The sequence below is a fragment of the Protopterus annectens genome, chromosome 15.part0 (assembly GCF_019279795.1).
Source record: "Protopterus annectens isolate FY-2018-M chromosome 15.part0, PAN1.0, whole genome shotgun sequence".
Classification (NCBI taxonomy): Eukaryota; Metazoa; Chordata; order Ceratodontiformes; family Protopteridae; genus Protopterus; species Protopterus annectens.
The window spans coordinates 717,724,290-717,747,203 of record NC_056749.1 but is presented as its reverse complement, the minus strand read 5'-3'; the positions used below and the strand labels follow the sequence as shown (position 1 = coordinate 717,747,203).

The 22,914-nt window shown below is 41.2% G+C and overlaps 1 protein-coding gene across 2 annotated transcripts in view; it reads right to left on the bottom strand.

Moving 5' to 3' along the window:
* Positions 1-1,154: 1,154 nt before the first annotated feature.
* Positions 1,155-22,914, bottom strand: part of HPRT1 (hypoxanthine phosphoribosyltransferase 1) — a 701,758-nt gene continuing 679,998 nt past the window's right edge. For both annotated transcript variants that reach the window (XM_044057582.1, XM_044057580.1), the window contains one exon: positions 1,155-2,052. In XM_044057582.1, coding sequence (XP_043913517.1) covers positions 2,005-2,052 — 48 coding nt within the window. In that variant the 3' untranslated portion in view covers positions 1,155-2,004. The remainder of the gene's footprint in view (positions 2,053-22,914) is intronic.

Genomic DNA, 22,914 nt, shown 5'->3' with positions numbered 1-22,914 from the left:
GGCCTGTGTGCAGCATCAACCATTGCAAAGAGAATTACCCCCACCTGTTCAGAAACATGCACTAAATCTTGTAACTCTTTACAATCAGTCCTGACCTTCCTTTAAAATGCTCTCTCTCTCTGTGGGGGTCTCTGAAAAGAAAAACTACAATGTTTTAAACGGTAGAAAATCAGCAAGGAGACACTAAAGAATGTTTTAAACAGCAAACAAATTAGTTATTTAAAACCCTGCTTGGCGGGAAAATAGAACAGATGCCTTGCAAACAGTGGAAAGTAGCAACAATTACTGCAAACAGTGAAAATAGCAAAAAGAAACTTTGCAAACAGTGAAAACAGCAACAAAAAATGACACACAGTAAAGCAGATGAACATAATATAAACAGTGCAGTTTAGTTTACAGTATTGAAATACAGTATTAAATAAGCAGAACACAATAAAAAGTGCAACAAATAGTATAATCAAGCAAAAAATAAAACAAAGATCATTGAGATTAACCTGAACTAATATGCTATGTTATGCATTTAAGTTTGAGCAACAAATAAGACACAAATTGTTAGTTGAACATTACAATTCAATATATACAAGCATATGCACATTTACTCCATATTGACAATTTCTTTTCTCACTGAGACTCTATCCAGCTCAATTACTCTTACTCCCCCCACCTTAGGAAAGTAAAGCAGAGGGTAACAGAGTGTCACTGCTGGGTTATACTGATGCTGCTTACAAATGGGTGGTTTCTAGTTAGTACCATCTACTTACAGCCGTCAAACCCACTCTGAAAAGGCATCACTTCTGTTTCTGCCTGGGCTAAGTCAAACAGTGAATCTGTACAGGAATAGCTACCCTTTATCTTCTTTAACCAAAGTCCACATACCCATAACTGTTTTAGGGAACAGGAGGACTACAACTCTGCCTCATAAAATAATTTCTTTAAAATGCACAGCAAATTACAGAGTCCCTCACTGCCATTGACACTGATTAATTTATTTATTTATTTTACTTTTAATGGAAAAAATAAAGGAAAATACATAAATATGAACTGCCAGAGTTCTAAAGTTCATGGAACTTGACATTTTAGGCCAGAGCCCTAATTTACCACAATTTGTATTTCACATTATATTTACTCCCTGTTAAACTGCCAGGTCACTTAAATCAGTTTCTAAATTCAGAACCTTTATTTTTTCTTACACACAAAAAGTACCAAAAATCAGAATTACAGTAATGTTTGGAAATTACACTTAGTTGCAGGTATAATTCTTTCAGCTCACCAAAACGGAGTTTATTTTTTTAAATAACTGTAAATCAATGTCCTTATTCAGTCCTGTAACTCTCAACCTATAACACTGCTAAGAAAATTGGGAAATGTATACTATTGAAGCCACAAGCTTGTAAGTTAAAAAAATTCAGTCTGACAACAGAACAGCAGCAGTTAAAATAAATAATTAAAAAAACAAAGTGCAAAGCCAGACTATGCTCCACACCTGGTGTAATACATCCTACTGCCCTTCTTTGTACTTTAGAAGGAACTTAAGTTTTGGAAACATACATGTAATTTTCTGACAAGGGCATCACGTAGCTAAAGGGAGAACTAATACTGATTAACCTGCTTCTTCCAGAGGAGCTACTTAAGCAGTTACAGTTTGCTGTACACCACATAATTTATGTAGTACTAGCAGTTCAAATTCAAATGCTGTGTGTGTGTGTGTGTGTGTGTGTACATATTACGTGAATACACATACGTGCATACATTATTCCAATATATTACAAAAATAGTTTCAGAGAACAGAAAAATTAACCTACTAAAACAATTTTTATCAGGATTAAGAGTAGTGCATCACTTCAATGAATTTAAATTTGGAACGTAATAAAAAATGTGTAAATTGAAGACTGCAGTACATCTTCAGTATTCCATTTGACTGGCAGAAATTAGCTTCTCATGTCGAATCCAGCTCCACAAGTAACACATTATCCCATATTCTGCCAATACACACAAGGGATGATCTCATGCTTTATACTTTAACTTTCCGTTTTCATTAATTACACAGATATGCTGAAAAATGAAGAAAAATATATTATCAGACATGTTTACACAAAAAATTGCAGCTGCTTCATTTTATAAATAAACTCCCTGTTTTTATGTAACCTGCATATAACTAACAAGGTCTACAAACTTCCAAGAGGTGAAAGAAAACAGTTTCTGTTTTGACAGATGCTAATTACCCACACACACACACACACACACACACACACACACACACACACACACACACAAAAGGTCACAACAACAGAAGTTCCTTTCCTTATGAAAGGGAAGGGTGTCAGGCTAAGGAAACATCTCTGTTACATAAGAAAATTCAGAGAATGCATGCCACTTTAACAGTAAGACGCACACTGCAACACCTTTTTACTCTGGTTTCCTCCTCCAGACTGAAGGATGGAAGGTAAAATCTGTTTTAAATTAATTGAGAGTTAAACCTAGAGAGAAAGTCAAGAACTGCTTTAGGAGACAGCCAGACAAAAGAGAATATGGCAAGCAAGTCCATTTTTCTGAAACACAATGCTCACTGCACAAACATGAGAAAGTTAGAAATACTTCTCGCTAATGTATATGCTAGCAGAAACATTATTTTAGAAAAGAAACAAAGGTTGCTTTATGAAACTGGTTCACAACAATACCAAAGTGACTTTTCCAACATGAAATGCAGATACTAGGAAAGACTGGGCTAGCAAGCATATGCTTAATATGAAGCACACCAATGAAGAACTGTTTAACCCGGTTTATAGTAGACCAAGAGTCTTCCTTACAAAGCACAAAAGGATAAATTGCTAAAAGACAAACCTTCAAAGGAAGCAAGGGTCGCCTCAAACAAAAACAAGGGTAACAGGTAAGAAAACATCCCAGGCAGATGATTTCACTCAGTTATGCAAACTAAAAGTACACTGATTCAGCCTTTAAAATATTCTCAGTACACTGCTTTGTATAAATAACAAGAAACATACTGGTCCCGCCTTTAAAATATTCCTGTTACACTGCTTTATACAGGTTACTAGAATGGCTTTATTCCCAGAAATGACATCTATGAAAAAAGAGCCAAGTCCTTAACTGCTAGGTGCAGAGAACCCAACACTCATGTAGCATGCTCTGTCATGCATTTTTATCATCATAAGAGGAACAAGCATGGACTCAGTCTGACTACTCAGGAACCAGAAAAAAATCTGGAGCTTTTCTACGTATCTTCAATATGAACACTGGACTGAATGGCACAGCTGTCTAAAGTAAACACACAGACAGCAAATCTTCCAGAGAAGGCACCTTGTATCAACACAACACTTGGGCTTCTCCTCATCAACAGTTGTCATTTGCTTCCTTACTTGACAGTAATATTAGGTTCACATTGCTGATCTTTGTGTCAGGTGATGCATGTGCATACAAAGCAAGCACTACTCTGTCTCATCTTTAGTTTTTCAAGCAAAAATATGTAATTTATGATAGCACAGTGCATTAGCCTACAGCAAACAGTGAAGCATACCTTTACAATATACATACAACTTTTTACTAGTCCATGACTTTAGCGTGATGAGGTTCCTACTTTTGTACTGGTAATGCTTCCTCCTATACATCCCCTTATGCCAAATGTACTCCTTGCTGCTTCTGATTACCATAGGTCCCAATTTCCATTCTGAATTAGTTCTATAACCTTAAATGGTTTCCTCCTTTCAGGACTTCTGCTTCCTACATACATCAGTCAGCACTGATTTTAATAAGCGGATGTTTTAAACATTCTTCCAGTGTTATGCGTTTTTCTCATGCTATCTCCTTTTTTATCAGCTCTGCTGCATAATGTGTTGCTGCCAAAAGGAAAATACTCTCTTCCAAGTTATCCTGCCTATGATATACCAGGATTCATTCTAACTCTGTAAAATTTGTTCACCAACTGTAGTACCATGCCAAATGCCTCCCCAACGTCCAGGTAAGTCACACCCACTTCCAGTTTGTGAATGTCTTGCATTACCAATTCACAGAACTTCATTAGATTTGTCTTCCATAACCCTAAATCTGTTTTGTTCTAAATCCAAGACACCTTGGTACTATGGCCTACAAGCTTCCAGGTTTGACCCCCCCCCCTTCCACACACACACACCTTTCATCAGAAGTTCTCTCAATTTCTTATTAAAAGGTCAAACAGATGAGTTACAAGCCTTTTGCTATGTTTCCACTTTTTTTAAAGGAGTAACATCTGCCACATTCATTCATCAGGAATCCTACTCTTGAGGTGTAACCAACATGGCAGAGTGAAAGCAGGGGATTTTAGATGCTCTGCAGTAACAGTTACAATCTTGACAGGAAAGGTTTGAAAGCTTGAGCTACTCAACAATATTTTTAAAGACTACTTATTTTGACGTAAGATCATATTTTTTTCTAGCTGCTCCAGTGGCATGGAGAGGACAACACCCAGACTATAGCTTACACATACTAGGTTTCATTAGCAGCTCATTTTATTTTATTTATTTTGACATTTGTTAACTGGGTATGTCTGACTGAGCATGAGTCCATTTTCAGCGGAGGCCCAGAGAGAAAAGTTCCATACAGAAAAATTATAAAAACAGAAAAAGTACAGAAAGCTTCATATACATGACAGACATTAAATATGAATGAAAATTACACTCCAATAAAATATCATTCGGTACGAAATAGTATAATCCACAAGCGATAAATTAAAATGAATATAAAAGATATATGTAAGTAAAGATACCAAGAGAATCTCGTATATGCACTTACAGAAAAAGCAAATTGGCAAGCATTAAAGTAAGAAAATATGGAATAAAAATACCATTTAGTAGAGTTGACAAAGGTATTACATAGGTGGAAGAGAGGACATTAAAATAGATTATGTTTTTGCATACTGTTCTAGTGGAGGTTTAAAAATAAGGAGTATGTGGAATGAAAGACTTGGGGGAATTAGGCAGCACCTCAGTTTGCTTCACGTGCAAGGGGAAGGGGAGAAAGGGTTAGGTAAGTAATGAAGGATGAGTGGGAACAGAGTAAGGTTAGGGTAAATTAGGAAGATGGAAATGGAGCTGAAAGAGAGGAAGAACAGAAGGTGAATTGTCAGGGGAACAAAGTGAAGACAGGGTGGTAGGAAGGGAAGTTAGAGTTGGGTTTCAGCAGCAGATCACTGGGCTCAGTAGAGACTCTCAAAGCTTTTTTTGAAGTTGAGGGTATTGAATACAGCTCTGGCAGACAGAGGAAGTTTGTTCCAAGCTAATTATGCGAGGGATGGGTATGCCTGTTTGGGGAAGGAAGGGCACTCAATGAAGCTCATTAAGGGGAGGCATGATCCAAAGACAGGAACATGGGGGGGGGGGAGTGGGGGGCATATAAAAGAAACCCCTCCCCAGATGGAAGCACACACAGTCAAACCATTTAGACACATTTAGAATCCATAACCAGTCCCAGCAATACCACAGTAGCCTGGTGGGTAGGAGGATGTCCGGTGAACTTGGCATGGACGCGGGGCACTAAGGCTGGACTGGTAGGATGAGGGCCAACAAATTAAAATATATATTTTTTCTGTTAGAAATTGAAGAAATTAGTAACTTCCTGTCAAGTGACAATTCCTCAGCTATCTAAATTAGCAAGATAAGAAGCCTCCACTTAAAAAATAAATCAAGGCATTCAGAGATTATAACCTGTACTGTTTTAAAAATAGAAAACATACTGGACTACATTCAGAAAGCATTAGCAAAAATTAGAACTATTAAAAGTATGATTCAACAGCAAAGGATTTGTACTAACAACAAAGGCATGCGTCTGGAGAGTTTCTCCCCAGGCCTCCGCTGAAAACTGGCTTCATTCCAAGTTGGACTTTCACAGGTTCATAGGTGTGTACTAGGCTAATGGCCCTGGAACCTTTACAAGCCTAGCCATAGGATTACACTGGCATCATGCCACCCGACCTTAGTTCCCAGTGCCTCTGTCGAGTAGAGCTACCGGAGTGATCCTGTGGTGAATTTTCTATTTCCCATCCACTCAAGATTTCTCTTGAAGAGGGCCCAGTGAGGTGCTCTGTTTGACATGTATGGGATTGTGTATTCCATAGCATGGTCAGTCTCTTGGTCACGAACCTGTCCCTCCAGCATGTTCTGTTGATTGTTGTAATGAGGATGAGGTCTCTGGAGCATGTGGTGCGTAGGGACTGGGATTTCTTAAGATGTAGCATTTCTAACAGAGCTGGGTCAGACATGGCTTTGTAAATCAAGCAGAGATCGCCTCTAAGTAGGCGATACGCGACAGAGAGTAGTTGGAGTTTGAGTCTATCCATAGAGGACAAGTGCTTAAGGCCTAGGATCCTCTTTGAGAGGTACTTTTGCGGCCTCTCCAGTTATTGCAGGCGTCTAGTGAGGTACATGCCAAATGGGGCATTGTACTCGATGACTGGCCTAATGAGGGAAGAGTAGAGGGAAACAATGACCTCTTTCTTCCTGGATGCAAAACCCTTAGTACTGAGATGTGCCACACAGGACTTTCTGACCACAGTGGCAATGTAGCGGTCAAAAGAGAGGTTGCTGTCAACCTGTGTTCCCAGATCTCTTATAACGCCATCTGTGTTCAGTGGACTACCATCAATGTGGTAATTCATGGGAACTGTGTTTTTCCCAAAGGGGATGGCGACATTTTTTGGCAGTGAGCTTAGGGCCATGGTTCTGACACCAGTCGTTCTCAGTGAGGCCTTTTTGTAGGATGTCAACATCACTTGGGGAGTTAATAATGGCTCCAAACTTGCAACAGTCTGTGAACTTTGTCAACTAGAGTCCCTTCGTGTTGGCCTGGACTTCTGAGAAGTAGATACCAAACAGGAGAGGACCCAGGACTGATCCCTGTGGGAATCCACTCGTGACTGGTCGGCAGTCTGATTTGGAGTCAGCTACTTTCACACTGTGGGTTCCATCTGTGAGCCAGTTTGCAACCCACCTAGTGATGTAGGGCTTGATGCCTAGCTTAGTGAGTTTTTCTATGATTCCTGACTGGGGAATGGTATCAAAGGCCTTTGCCAGATCAAGGTAGGCTGTATGAACCACCTTACCTTCATCCACAGCTCTGGTGACTGACTCAAAGAAGTCGACCAAGTTGAGCAGGCATGATCTACCCTTCACAAAACCAAACTGTGTGGGATCCACAGTTTGGAGAGTCCCTATATCCTTGTTTATTAGGTCCATGATGATGCGTTCCATAGCTTTGCATATCAGACTTGTCAGGCTAATGGGAAGATAGTTCCCAGGGTCTGTAGTCGCTCCTCCTTTGTGGAGAGGGATGACTATAGCAGTGTGCCATTCGGTAGGGACAAAGCCTGAGGTGAGGCTGTGACTAAACAGGGCACATAAGCGAGATGCAGTTCATGTAAAACACAGCCAGGGATACTGTCAGGTCCCATTGAAGCTGTATTCTTGGCCTTGGACAGTGCTGTTTTAACCTGTACAGCAGTAATACTGGGTGCCTGGCAATCTACTGGTATTGTGATTTGTCCTTTGGGGGTGGGGGTAAAGTTGGCAATAAATCTGTCAGCCAGTATATTGCCATGGAGATAGTAAAGACAACCGCAAGGGCTTCTATCTGCTGCAATTCTGTTTTCATAGCTAGCTTTAGAGGATTTGATGAGGGATCTCAACTTTTTGTTGAGGCTGATAAGGAAGTTTTTCCAGTCTTGGGACTTCACCTTATTCCGCATCAGTTTCCTCCTTCAGTTGTAGAGTCTGTTTATGGCAGGGGACCACGAGATTGGCTTCCTTTGCAATCCCACATCTCTCAATTTCCAAGTTACTGGTTTTATTCTTATTTATCTCAGTGTCCCAAATCTTGTACCAGCTTCATTTCCAAAGTACTCTTGGTTCTTCTAGTCAAATCCTGTGCTTTTTTCCTTCTCAAGCATTTCCAGTGAAACATTCGAAAAGGTTTCACTGGTGCAGTCTCTCTCTAGTCTTTTATTATCAGAACAAGAAGCAAATTTTCCTTCTGTTTCAAAGCTATTTGTTGGACAAACCTTTGTATTTCCTCCTTAGCACGTACTGCATCAGAAAAATTATAGCTGGATACAGCAGTTTGAATCTCACACCTGCTTTTTGACATTCCCTGAATATTGGAATAATTTATTTTCTGCCTGGTATACAGTGAGTAATCATTCTCCACAAACACACTTGTCTCCCACATTTAGCACTTTGTACTTCTGCCACAGTTTTGTCAAAATCGACTTATGCTGGTAGGATTGCATCTTTACTATTAAAAGTCTAGGTTGCTATCTCAGCCAGGTTTGGACATGCACATAATGTGCCCTTTCAATTAACAACTCCTGCTGTGGAATACCAGTCCAGTTGCTTGTTTGTGCTTTAAAAAAAAAAAATAATACAGTCTCTTCCTTCAGGCTTATCTGGTACACCAGAAAACCTCAGGTTTTCCCTATGTGCTCTGACCTCTACTTCTAATTTTTGAAACATCTCTTCTTGAGCAGTTTCCTATTCATCCACTCTTCTCCATTTTGACCTCTGATTTTTGTAGTTGTATCACCTCATCTAAATATCTATTTAAAGCTTCTTCCACTTTTCCCAGACTTTGATTTGAGTTTATATACCCCATCATTGTTTCGTTTATTTTAATCAAGTCTGTGCAGTTAGCTTATACTTTCCTCTAGGTTACTAGAAGTAATGTCTGGAGCTTGCACTGCTTTTTGTTGAACAGCTGCAGTACTCTTGTCAGTCAGTGTTTTTTTCTGCACCTTTTGTAGATGATTTTCTTTCAGGTCCTCTGCATTTCTTTTTTACTGCCATCCAGACTGTGCACTTTCTAGCCAGCTACTGAAATTTACCAGAAATACAAGTTCACTGGCTTTCTCTGTTGAGTTTCTGTTTTCATACTGGGAGAGCTAGAATTAAGCTGTTACTCAATGTGCAGCCATCTTGAAAGTTCCATATTTGCATGTCACTTATATCAATGATATCCATGATTTTCCTCCCCCTAAATTCTGCATGTCAGGCTACTCAGGCTAATGGGTCAATAGTTCCTCAGGTACATGGATGGGCTGCCCTTGTGCAATGGTATAACCGTTGCAGTCATCCATTGATTTGGTACAAAGCCTGTTTGAAGGCTGTTGTTAAATAGAAATTCAAATGGGCCCAACAGTTCATGCTATTAAAAAGGTATCCTGCAATATCAGGAAACATTGATGCAGTATTTCTGGATTTGGAAAGGGCCTTAAGGACTCTGCTCTCTAGTGATGATTTGGGGAGTAATGGCTGTGGGACTTTCCTGACGTGTGTGTGTGTGTGTGTGTGTGTGTGTGTGTGTGTGTGTGTGTGTGTATTGGTGGCGGGGGGGGGGGGGTAAAGGAGCTAAACTTTCATCCAGATTAGCCATATCTTCCAGTTCCATTTAGGTGGCACCATTTACAATTAATTTGGTATGGTGTATTGCATTGCCTTTGAGGTTTTGGAAAGCGTAACAATACTTCGCGATTCTTCCTAGGCTTGGGAGACTTGATTAATCCCATGTTGCTTGTTTGGCTTGAGAAGAGAGTTTTTAACTTGCTAGGTATTGCACCTCCTAACTTCTGTTACAAGCTTTTTTTGTTATACAGTCTATGTTGGAATTCCACCAAAGCGGCTTGTTTTCTGAGCTAGTCTTGTATTTTTCCCAGGTAGGTACCCTTATCTCTGTGCAGCTGTTATGGTTATATTCAGGGTGTCTATGAACATTTCTGCATTGGCAGCAGTGCTGGGGGGGGGGGTCTATATTATATGAACAAAAGTTCATATAAGCGAACCCTCAATAAGTGAAAATCCTGGACATTCGAAAATAATACGCTAAATACATATTCCAACTCAGAGATCGCACTACAGTGAGGAAAGGGAAAACACTCCAAGCTTCACTGTACTGTGATCCCAAAACACGCACCTCGATGTCCAGGAGTTTTGCTCATCAGAGCGTTTGCTTATGTGAACTTTTGTTCATATAATATAGACCCGGGGGGGGTCTGGAAATTTTGCTAAGGTGTCAGAAGAAAGTCTCCGCTAGAATGATTCTTAAAGTTCTACGGACAAGCAGATGCCCCTGGTTTTACATTCATTTCAAGGGACAGCTTTTCAGCAAGACCTTACCAGTGACATTATGGGGTGGGGGGTTGCTACGTTCTGCCATGCTTGAGAGGACCAGGTTGAATATGTTTGTGCCCCTAGTGGGTGCGCAAACTAGCTAGTCTAGGGTGTTAAGCATTTCCAAAGTCCAGGAATCTCTAAGCCTGCATGTTAAGGGTAGTGTATGACTCCTAGTTTATATTAGGAAAGTTAAAAGCTGCCAATGAGAATGGTGTTGGGTTGGATGGGGAGTGTGTACAGTGCCTTTGTAAGTGTTGTGGTCATCTTGGGTCATACAGGGGGACATGCATCTTGCAAGGATCTGGTATGGTACCTTATTAATAGTACACATGGAGAAGCTCAAGTCAGTCATACTGATGGGCCAGTCTTGAGGTTCATTTTCTTTTAATGTTTATATAGAAGACCACCTTCACCTTTTGCTCCTTCTAGTCTAGTAACTCATGTAAATGTATGGAAGACAACATACCCCTGCACTGCCAGAGTGCTCTCCGTGGCTTTAAACCATGTCTCTATGATTGCAAATATATCTACATTCTCCAAGGTGAGTAACCTGCAGGGGGTGAAGTGTCTTGTTCAGATTCCTGGCACTGAGCAGTGACATCTTCAGATTTCCCTGGTCTGGTGCAGAAGGTTTAGCTGGTTGACAATGCCTACAAGAGGAAGTACAGAGTGGAAAAGGTTTTAGCCAATATTCAAAATCCCACAGGGGCAGGTGCAGTTCATCCCTGGAAAAAGTGTGGTCTGTCAACTGTCAACCATATCTTCCCAGACTGAAGAAACATTGTAATCCATTAGAATGGCACCATTCTCAAAGCAAACTGTTAGTCAATTATTTTCTGTTAATATTGTGGCATCAGTCTTTGAGAAGGTAGAAAGCTGTTCAATGCTAGGTCCATACTAGTCTGGGGGACACACTCAGAGCTCAATCATGTTTCTCTACATATAGTTCAACAAGGTACATCTCAGGCCATTGACACCTACATGGGCTATGACGGAGTCGTACTTGTGGTTCAGTGACCTAAGTGCATTCACAGCTAACCAAGACTCTCTCCTTACTTAGCTTGGTGAGTGGGACATCTAGGTGTCTCACAACGGAGTCTCCTATGACCAGAATACTGGGTTAAGTGGTGTTATGCCTTACTGGCTTAGACTATTAAACAGCATGAGTTGTCAGTATGCATCTCGCCGAGTACTCAAGGTTGTTGAGAATATTTGAGTGCAGTGTTTGGGAGGTCTTTGTGGTTTAGGGAGGTTGCATTTAAGAGCCTCAGCACATGTAGGTTTGTGTGTGGTCTACACGATGTGAGGCGGATGTTGTGTGTGCAATACTGACAACCTGTTGGTAATTTAAGTGCTTTACGTGAGAGCCTTGCCTTCAATAATACTATATAATTACATCTCTCTCATATCATACCCATATGTATGAAAATTAGGTGGTTGCCAATATACATGAGGCAACTGCTGCATTGCCTGAGGAAGTCCATGTCTGCCAGGCTAGCTGCAGAGGTAGCAGGAAGTGCAAGCCCATGGCTATGGATCCTTAACAGTTCTACGTGGGGATGGTTTGGGGGAGCTTTTAGCTGTGGTTAGCATGGTTGCTGTAAGAGTGCAGACAATTACCAAGCATGGGAATTGGGTGCTTCTCATCATGGAAACTAGATGGCTCAGTGTACAGATAGATACTGAGGGAATTACAGAGGCTGTTTTATAGAAAATGTTCAATTCTTAGAGCAATGCGGCACTGAAAACCACCACTGCATTAAGAGCACTGAGTAAATGCAACAACTTTATACAGGCAGGAAAAAACTCAGACAACTATCCTTCTAGGCAACAGCAAGCAGGTACTGAGATTTCAAACAATGAATCCCAGCTCAGAAGTGACCTGGCCACTCTCTGATCCCTCATTTGCCTCTAATGAGCAGACCAAAGACTTCATAATGTAAAACCTCTGTCTGGGGCCACCCAGAGTGCTAAAACCAAACAGACTAAAGCAAAAAACAAATAAAAAGTGCAAGAATTCAAAAGAAAACACTAGTGGCAAAAGCCCTGGATACTGATAAATTCAAAGAAAGACAGAGCAAGGTAACAGCAAACAATACACAGTCAGTGATGCAGCAATGACAGATAAAATGAAGTACATTACAGAACTCAGCAGCAAAATATACAGTTCTGGTTGGGTCTGGATGGAGTCCAACAAACACTTGCAATGTAACAGCAGCTAAAAATAAAGTTTAAACCAGGGGCTGTGTGCCGTGGTGCCCTGGGGAGCCACGGCTTCCTCACAGGGGTGCCACAAACTAATAAGCTGTAAAACCCGGGCCATCAGGTAAGTGAATGCCTGTATGAGAGTGTGTGTGTCTGTGTGAGTGAATGTGTGCATGAAAGCAAGAGACTGTGTGTGAGAGAGATCGAGAGAGTGTGCGATGTGTGAACGAATGCATGAATGAATGAGGAAGTGACTGTGTGAGACTGGGAGAGTGAGCGATGTGTGAATGAATGCATGAATAAATGAGAAGTGACTGTGTGTGTGTGTGAGATCGGGAGAGTGAGCGATGTATGAATGAATGAGGAAGTGGCTCTGTGTGTATGTGTGAGATTGGAAGAGTGACAGCAAAGTGCGAGTGAATGCAGGTATGAATGAGGAAGTGGCTGTGTGTGTTTGATCAGGAGAGAGAGCAATGTGTGAATGAATGCAGGTATGAATGAGGAAGTGACTGTTTGTGTGATTGAATGTCTAGATTTTTGCCTCATATTTTTGGTGTGTTCCTCCTAAAATCTGTACTTTTCTGGCAAATAGCTGAGAATTGAAGTCATTAAATAATGACAAACATTTGAGGTTAAGACTCCAAATCCTTCACAGAATTCATGCTAATGCAAAACTTATTCTAAGTTTGTAAGAGCAATATTTAAAATCTGTCCCTATTTTTCCACAAAAAGGGACAGATTTTAAATATTGCTCTTACAAACTTAGAAAGTTGACAGAATAATAGATGTTGCATTGGCATGAATTCTCTCTGAAGGATGTGGAGTCAAACTCAAATGTTTGTCATTATTTAATGACTTAAATCCTCAACTATTTGCCAGAAAAGTACAGATTTTAGGAGGAACACACCAAAAATATCAGGCAAAAATCTGGACATTCTGCGAAAATCTGTACAGTGGAGAGGTGTGAATCACATACACACACAGTCACTTCCTCATTCATACCTGCATTCATTCACACACACACAGCCACTTCCTCATTCATACCTGCATTCATTCTCACACACACACACTTCCTCATTCATACCTGCATTCATTCACACACACACACACAGCCACTTCATTCATTCCTGCATTCACTCACACATTGGTCTCATTCTCCCAGTCTCTCTCTCTCACACACACACACACACACACACACACACACACACACACACACACACACACACACACACACACACACACACACACACACACACACACACAGAGCCACTTCCTGCCATCACTCATACTTGCCGCAAACTAATAAGAACTGCAAAATAATTTGCAAACTGTTTGCGGCTTATTTTGCAGTTAAGCTTATTTGTTCATGGTGCCGCCCCCTGTGAGGAAGCTGTGGCTCTACAGGGCGTTGCAGCGCACACTTTGGGAACCCCTGAAATATGCACTTTGTGTGCCAGGGGGGCTAGGGAAAACCTGGATTCAGCATGGAAGCCGAGAATCAAAAATGTTTGGGAAACACTGGTTTAAACTATACAGAAAACGTTTTAAAAGCAGCAAAAAGCAGCACAACTTAAGCAGCAGAACACTTAAAAATATCAAAAGACAGTGCAAATCAGACTTTTGCAGCCCTTATCTAACAGTGGATTGATCTGGATGCAACAAAAACGCATTGAAACAATTGTGTTGCCACCAAGGGAGTGGGAGCTCCGAGACTATTAACCAAAGACTTTTAAGGGTCTGCCTTTATCCCTACAAGTTGAAATTATAGTGGAAAAGTGATATACTTTGTACAACGCACTTAAATGATAAGGCGCTGTAACACAGTTATGGTCTGTCATGAACTTCTGTAAGAAAGTTCATTATGTAAGAACTTACCATAACACTAAATGCTTTTCTGATCAGTGTTGCAGTATTCCAAACAAATGAGTTATCACAGCACATCTCAAACAACAATCTCCCAGCCAGCAGCCCGAAGACCTTAAAGACTGACTAGTCAGCTAGGAGGGGGTCCCTACCTATAGGGTCAGGAAAAGAGACAGAGATGGTAACCACAGTGTAACAGTGATCATCAGGAGGACATTTACTATTGTGTCAAGTTCTTACACAACTATACTATGTTCTGACTGTTATCACTGTTGCAGTATTCCAAACAAATGGGTGATTCCCAGAATTGAAGGGATTGTATGGGGGAAAGCAGGCTAGATAGAAAAAAAAATCCAAGAGGCCAGAGAGAAATGACCTATCAAAAGCAGCACTGAACCTTGAAAAGGCATCAATCCTGTACTGTTTAGTGAAGGTGTGCAGAGATGACCACATTGCAGCTTCCAATAAAGTTCTGGCATCAACCCCTCCATAGAAAGTCCTGCAGAATGCAAATGATATGGTAGAATGAGCTCAAGGGCATGAAGGGAAGTATTTATCTAGAAGAGAACAAAAAGAGATGGACTTAAGAGATTCAACTTGCAATCATTTGTTTAGAAGCTGGGTGGCCCCAGTTTTGAGTCCATGGATGAGAAACAGTTGCTACAACAAATATACTTGGCCTTGTCCAAATAAAACCTCATCTGCCTGCGAATGATGAGAACGTAGGAGTCTTTCCTTCCTGTTCTGTTGGTTGGAAAAGAAAGTAGGCAGATTGATGGCTGATGGTTGGCCTGGTTGACAGAAAGCTCATTCACTACTTTTGGCACGGACAGATTAGCCCTCAGGGTCACCCTTTTCCGGTGAAAAATAAAGGGAGGAATGGCCATGAGTGACAGTAGCTCAGACTCTCCAATCAGAGGTGATAGCCAGGAGCCAGAAACACAACAGTCTCTCAGGTGCAGAATTTAAGATTTTTGGAGGTTCAAAGGGAGGCAGAGTGAATTCTTCCAGCACAAAGCTGAGGTCCCAAGAATGGGACACAGGTCTCCTTGGTGGTCCAAGATGCAGAACCCCTTTAAGGAACTGTTTGACCTGAAGTCTGGACATAACAGGTGGACTGAGCGGCAGAGAAATACAGATGGATGACAGGTGGGCTTTGATGGAGGAGTAAGTCAGATTTGCATCCATAAGCTCACGCAAATACTTTAGGGTGGTAGGTACCTCTGATTTGTTGGAGTCCTGGTTATTTCTATGGCTCCAAAAATAAAATCTCTTCCAACTGGCTATGTAGTATTTTCGACAAGTGGTCTCCTTGCTTCTTGGAGAACCCTAATTAAATCTTTTGAAAACTGGTACCTGAAAGGGGAATCAAAACCCCATCATTCACCATCTTAGGTTTAGGGCTGACAGGTTCATATGTAGCAGTTATCTTTTTTGCTGTCTGATGAGATCTGTCTTGTGTGGTAGTGTGCAATGTTTGCCCTTGGCTACAACATAAAGAGGGAACCAATGCTGTCTTGGCCAGAAAGGGCTCATTAGTAATAGTTTTTTTTTTTTTTTTTTTTTTTTTTTTTATCTTTAGCACAACTCATGGAATAAAAGACAGTAGGGGTGGGGAGGCATACATAAACTTCCCTGTCCACTGAAAGAAGGCGTCTGAGAGGCAAGGGTTCCTGATGCAAAAGAAGGGAAATTGTCTCCTGTTCTCTGTGGGGTGCTCCAATGGTGAAGGACGTCCAGGAAGTCTTGAAGTCTTGTCTGTTTAGGGTCCATTTGGGAGGGTCCTCTCCAAAGCCTTCTTAATGAGTGTGCCAACACACTGTCCTATGGTGTGTGTGTGTGTGTGTGTGTGTGTGTGTGTGTGTGTGTGTGTGTGTGTGTGTGTGTGTGTACAGATAGATATATAGATATACATATAGATATAAATCATTAACCCTCCATTCCTACAAATTTGGTGAGCACTTGTTCTATAGTGCCTTGTGGCTGTAATTATTGGGAGTAGAGGTGGTAGCAGATGGACTTAGTTGTCTGGGGGGGGGGGGTATACTATACCCTTCAGTGGAGGGAGTTTTCCAAGACATGGCATAACCCTTTCTTATGATAGAAAGCACTCACTGGTCTGCAGTGATCTTTATCCCAGCTTGAGACTGAGTTAGCCTTCTGTAAGGGGCACAGCAGGAGGAAGGGGGTGTGTGGGGTGGAGGGTGACATTTGCAGATAATTGGAGTGATTTTTTTCCCTGAAGGTAGGTCTCCCAAATGTTGAATCCCTGTGGGGCTTCTCTGGAAGCCTCTTTCTAGGCGCCCTTTTAGGCTTTTGAAAAGGTCTGAAGTCCCTCCTAACAAAAAAAGTGGGCTTCACGGGTTAATTCCTCTGATATCCATGCAGAGCTTAGCAGTCTGTCTGCAGACAGTCACTGTCTTGCCTTTGCTCTTGTAGAGAAGCTGGCTGCTTGTGAACCAAATAGAAGTTATGTACTTACCATAGGTTGGCATCTGTGTTGTCCTATTTCACTCGGATCTGACTCGGCCATTTCTACCGGACATACGATCCAAGCCTCATATTCTTCCCACTCTCATAATGCCCCACTCCTCTTCAAATCCTCAGATTGAGTTGCCACTCCTTCCTGAAAATTATCGAAAAATAGAGTTAGATAGTATAGAAAACGGTCAACAGGAGCTCAAACTAGGAACCAGTGGGTTCCCTTAGCCTCTATATTGCTCTCAGCTGTAAAAGGAAGGGGGAAAGAGGGTGGGATGTGATGCTTGGTGAAACAGGATAACACAGATAAGTTATGGTAAGTACATAACTTCTAATCTGATGCTGTCCATTTCACTATGGATCACGAATGGGTCAGAGTCCCCAGTAACATAAAACCCTGGGAGGACCCTTTTGAAGGATATGCCTGAACACCATGGAACCAAAGGATGCTCTGTTGCTAGAAACAATGTTGAGCTTGTAGCGAGATACAAAAGGTAAGCTGTGGACCAAGTACCTGCAGCGCAAATTTCATCAACTGGGAGTTCTTGCAGAAAAAGCAGATGAAGTAGAAATGGATCTGGTAGAATGGGCTCTCACTGGATGGGGAAGTTGTTTTCCTTGCTGGGCATAAGCTGTACCAATACAATTCACAATCCATTCAGTTAAGGTAATTTTAGAAATGGCCTGCCCTAACCTGTTTGGAGAAAAAGCAACAACAGTCTGATTTCCTGTGATCTCTAGTTTTGTGAAGGTAAAAATGCAACTGTATTTGCACATTGAAAGTATGTAGCATATCCTCTTATTGGGGTAATTAGGAAAAAATACAGACAGGTGAATATTCTGATTGATATCTGATTCTGAAGCTACTCTGGGATAAAAGAGGGACTCGTTCTGAGAGATACCATCTCTGAAGAAAGTGATATACAGTGGTCAAATAAAACAGGGCTTGCAATTCTGAAATCCTTCTGGCCAAAGTAATGGCCACCAGAAAAGAAATAGTCCATGACAAAAATTTTAAGTTGCATGAACCAGCAGGTTAGAAAGGTTTCTGGGTCACCCCTTGAAGCACTAAAGTGAGATCCCAAGGTGGAGACGTATCCCTAAATCTGGGGCCTAGGGTGAAAAATACCTTTCATATAAGCCCAATATAACACACAAAGACAGAAAGGAAAACCAGCATCCTTCCCCACACAAAATTTGGAGAACATGGCAAGTTGCAACTCAATGGTGGAAAAACTAGCTCAGAGCTGGAAGAGTGAAGCAAGAAACGAAAATGTCAGGGAATGAAGCATAAAATGGGTCGGTATTTCTCTGTGAAAGCCCAAATAGAAAATCTCTTCCATTTGCTACATCAGCATCCACTTTCTTGGTAGAGGACTTTTGAGAAGCAAAAATGATTTTGCATTCCGGGGAAGCTAGCCTGGACTTTTGCAAGATCACTGCAAGTCCAGAAACCAAGTGGCTAGTTTGAAAGATCGTAGATTTTGGATCTGACATTTTAATGGGTGAGACATCAGATCCTGTTTGGGATCCAGTACCCATGGAGTATACTTGCAATGAGACCGCAGGAAGGAGAACCACACCTGGCGAGGCCAATAAGGGGCAATGAGGATTAGATTGGTCTTCAACCTGTTGGCTTTCTGAAGAACTTCAGGTATCAGGGGAACAGGTGGGTAAGCATAGAGGAGATGTGAGGGCCAATCATGGACTACAGCATCCCCTGGGAGATGCCCCCAAAGGAGGGATCAGAGCGAAGTACCTGGTGCACTTGTTTACAGGAGAGGCAAAGGTCACAGCAAGGCTGGCCCCCAAAAGCTGGATATCTGCTCCGGTACTGATTGGTTCAGGGACCACCCGTGAGGACTCAAAACCGATCTGCTGTGTTTGCAAGAACGTTGGATTCCCCCAGGATGTGCATTGCAATGAGAAAGCGGCTTGAAGAAATCGCTCATTCCCAAACCCTCACACCCTCCTTACAAAACTGGTACAAATGGGTTCCCCCCTGCTTCTTGATGTGCCAAACCACTGACATATTGTTAATCATAACTGCAATTGTTCCCAGAGGAAGGCAGTCTTGAAAGGTTTGCAACATGAGGAAGACTGCTCTCATCTCCAGAAGATTTATGTGCAATCTGGTCTTTTATTGTGGACCACGTGCCTTGAACCACTCTTCCTTAGAAATGACACCCCCACCCCAACAGGGAGATATCCGTGATCACCGTGGCTGGAGTAGGAAGAATGAATGGCCTTCCAAGATGGGGGCATCCACAAAGATCCACCATCAGAGATGGCACCTGCAAAACAGAATGAGCCTGACTGGAGCAGACAGAGGATGGCACCGAATAAACCACTGTACCACAAAGGTCCACTGGAGAGCTTGCATGAAGAACCTGGCCATGGGTACTAAAAGAATGCCAGCTGACATGGATCCCAGGGCCACGAGGACTAGTCCAGCTAGTGGATTTGGAGTGTCTAATAAAATTTGAACCTGCTGTCTCTGGGATACGATTCTCTGACGGGAAAGGGCTGCTACTTGTGGTGTTGTGTAAGCTGCGTTCCTATGAATTCTATATCCTGTACTGGAGTCATCTTGGATTTCACCATATTTACTGTAATTCCCAGGTGGTAAAACAGATGCAACATAATCCGGAAAATCTTGTAGTAGCTGATGCCTTGTGGGTGCCGTCAGGAGCCAATTGTCTAGGTAAGGAAACACCTGGAATACCTGCAGACGGAGATGAGCTGCAACCACTGCCATGCATTTTGTGAATATCCAGTGGGCAGTGCTCTGAACTGGTAATGATTGGTCCTAGCGGGAAGTGCAGATTATCATCTGGAGCACCTGTCTATTTTGATATGATAGGACGCGCCCCAGTGATCTACAGAGCACATTCAGTCGTCCTTGCACAACAGCGGCAGAATCGACTGCACCGTAACCATGCGGAACTTTGACTTCCTTACAAACAGATTCAGACTGCTCAGATCTAAGATAGGTTGAAAGTCCCTGGTCGTTGTCTGGCACCAAAAAGAAACGTGAGTTAAGTTCCGCACCCTTGTTCTTTGGTGGGGACCTGCTGGATTACTCTGTTTGGAAGCTTTTGAGTTTTGAGAAGGGCACTTTCCCTCTGACTGGCATGTTGGGAAGACCCCTGTTGGAACTGGGAGGAGGAAGGGAAAAGGGAATATAATAACCCCTGGAAATTATATTTAACACCCAGGCGTCACTTATGTTTGTCCAAGCTTCTGGGTGCAAAGAAAGTCTGCCCCCAAGCACCTCCAGAGTAGAACAGTCGGGCAGCACTTCAGGAGCCCTAGAAGGGCCTGTCAGAGAAGGTTTCCCTGAAGCCCTGATTTTGCAGACCCCCTCTCCCTCTGGGACGGTATCTGCCATTGAAGCTCCTTCCTCTGCCTCTAGAAGAGGATTTATCCTGTGAATCAGGAAAGGGCCCCTGGGATTTAAGTTCTGTTGGGGTAAAGAAAACTTGATCCCTATGGTGGATAGGGTCTTGCCTTCGTGTTTGCTGTGGGTAAGAGTTTCTTTAACTGAGGTCCCAAACAAGGAGGAACTGTCAAAAGGGTAGTTAATGAAAGACACCTTAAAGGGTTCCGTAAACCTGCACAGTCTCATCTAGGCATGTCTTTTAAGGGCTATGCCTGAACCAGCCGCTCGTGAGGTACCTTTCTCCAGCATGGGAGATTAACCTCATCGAGGAGTTAGCTGCAGAGGGCATAGTAGTCAGCTGAGGAGAGACCTTTTTTATAATCTTCCTCCAAAGTGACTGCGTCACAAAGGGTGAGATTTCCTTAATCAAATTGCTCAGAAGGCACGTAAAATGTGCCAAGTAAATCAATGCTTTCAGCGAGAAGGTGACAGAGGCATACACGCACTTCCTGTACCTGTCCAAAGCCTGAGGTTCCTTTTTCAGGAGATGAATAGTGGAGCTCTGTTTCGCTAGCTCCTGTTTGGTGGCTGCTGACACCGCATTGGCCTCAACTGGGACAACTTTACTCCACTGTGGTGGGAGGATGGCATAATGGTTATGGTGTGTATCTTACAGACACAAGGTGCAGGATTTGATTCTCACATGGGGTAACTAGCTAGGCTGAAAATGGCCTATAAGGGCAGTAAGCCTAGTACTAATCAGGTGCAGCATCCACCGATCTAGGAAATTATAGACTTATCAGCCTAACTATGTGAAACAACTTTGACCTCAAACCACCACTTATGTGAAAAAGACAACCAGGAAAATCAAATTTCTTTTACTCTCTCTAGCACTTCGGTGTTTCCACCTTCAAGGAATATCAAACACTAAATCACAAACCAAACTTTCTTATATATTACATTCAGTTAGCAGCACCTGTCTACCAATTACACAACAGTTTGCCATAAAGCAAACACTTCCAATTTAATTCATTAAGACCATTAGGTATCATAGTTTTATATTTTAAAATAAAAATACTTTCTTTATAAAATAATTTTTGTTTCAATACATTTTCATCCATACTCAAACATTTTACAGTCTCTAAAACAGTACCCTGTAACAGGGCCCCATTACTATTGTGAAACATCCTAAAATGTGCAGCAATTATTTTAACCTATTATTTTTAACATCTCTTATATGCTCGATGAATCTAACACAAAATTCTCTTAGTTTCCCCTATGTAATAAAGCTCACATGGGCATCTTAATGCATATATTACCCCTCTACTTCTACACGTATGTGTGTCTCTAGGCTCACATTTAACCCCATTTATATTCCTAAATGTACTAACAACATTATTACAAATATTGCATCTATTGCAGCACATTGTACCTCGACTCAAGACAGTTCTTTGTTATTGCTATTTTTGGCATAGAAAATTTACCATGTACCACCATGTCCTTTAAATTTCTACCCCTTTTGTAAGAAAAAAATTGTTTATAAGGAAGAATATTTGCCAAAGCTTGGTCTCCCAACAGATATTTCCAATAATACTCTATTAAAGCTTTTATTTCTTCACTTTTTATATTATACATTGTTACATAATAAATAGTATCTACTTTCCCCTTATTCTCTTCAAAAAAACTATTGTTATGTTGTTTATTCTTTTTATTTATATATACATCCCATTCCATATTTAACTTTCTCATTATTTTAATATAAGCCTTTTTTAATTATCTGGGTCATAGCCCCTATACAAAAACATTTGGTTAGTTCTTTCCATCTCTTTCACCAATTAATTCTTATCACTACACAACCGTGAAACACGTACCAATTCTCCAAATGGTAAAGCTTCTAACTCATGGGGAGGGTGACAACTGGTGGCATGTAGATACTGATTACCATCCATGAATTTCCTATGAATATTGGACGAAATACTCCCATCTTCCATGCCTTCCGAAATAAGATCAAGATATACAACTTTATTCCCTTTTTAAAGTCCATCAAAAGCAAGACCAAAGGGATTCCTATGCATATCTGTTATAAAACTCTCTACCTCTTCTTCACCCCCCTCACATATAAAAATTAAATCAATAAAACGAAAATAAAAATCCACATATTTTTTCATAAAATCCAAATTAAATAGAAACTTTTTTTCAAAAAAAGACAAACAAGTTTGCATACATGGGGGCAAAAGCTGCCCCCATCGCTGTACCTTGGTTCTGTCTATATAATATATTGTCAAAGTAAAAATAGTTATTTTTCAAACAAAACTCAACCATGTTGGTGACAAAATGAGATAAAGGGCCATCACCCATGAAATACCTTATCACCTCTAAACCATCCTTATGGTGGATGGAGGTGTATAGGCTCTTAACATCAATCACCAACCAATATCTGCTTCTATTCCATACTACAGGGGAAATTTTATATAAAAAAATCTACACTACCTTTTACACAGGGGATTTGAGAACATGGGGCAATACTATCTCATGTAATATTAGACTAATATTATGTAAAAAATAATTGCAAGCTGAAATAATAGGTCTTCCCGGAGGTTTAACTAAACTCTTGTGTATTTTAGGCAGAAAGAAAAAAATAGCTATTTCGCTTTTTTGGTTAAATAACCTATCCCTAACATCTCTTTCTTTGAAAAAACCTAATCTGACACTTCTGTCTAAAATTCTCTCAAATTCAGCTATAGCTTGCTCATATTTCTTTTTATCACATTTCTCATAAACCTCAATATTATTCAGATGTTCCATACACATACTATGATATTGTAATACATTCATGGT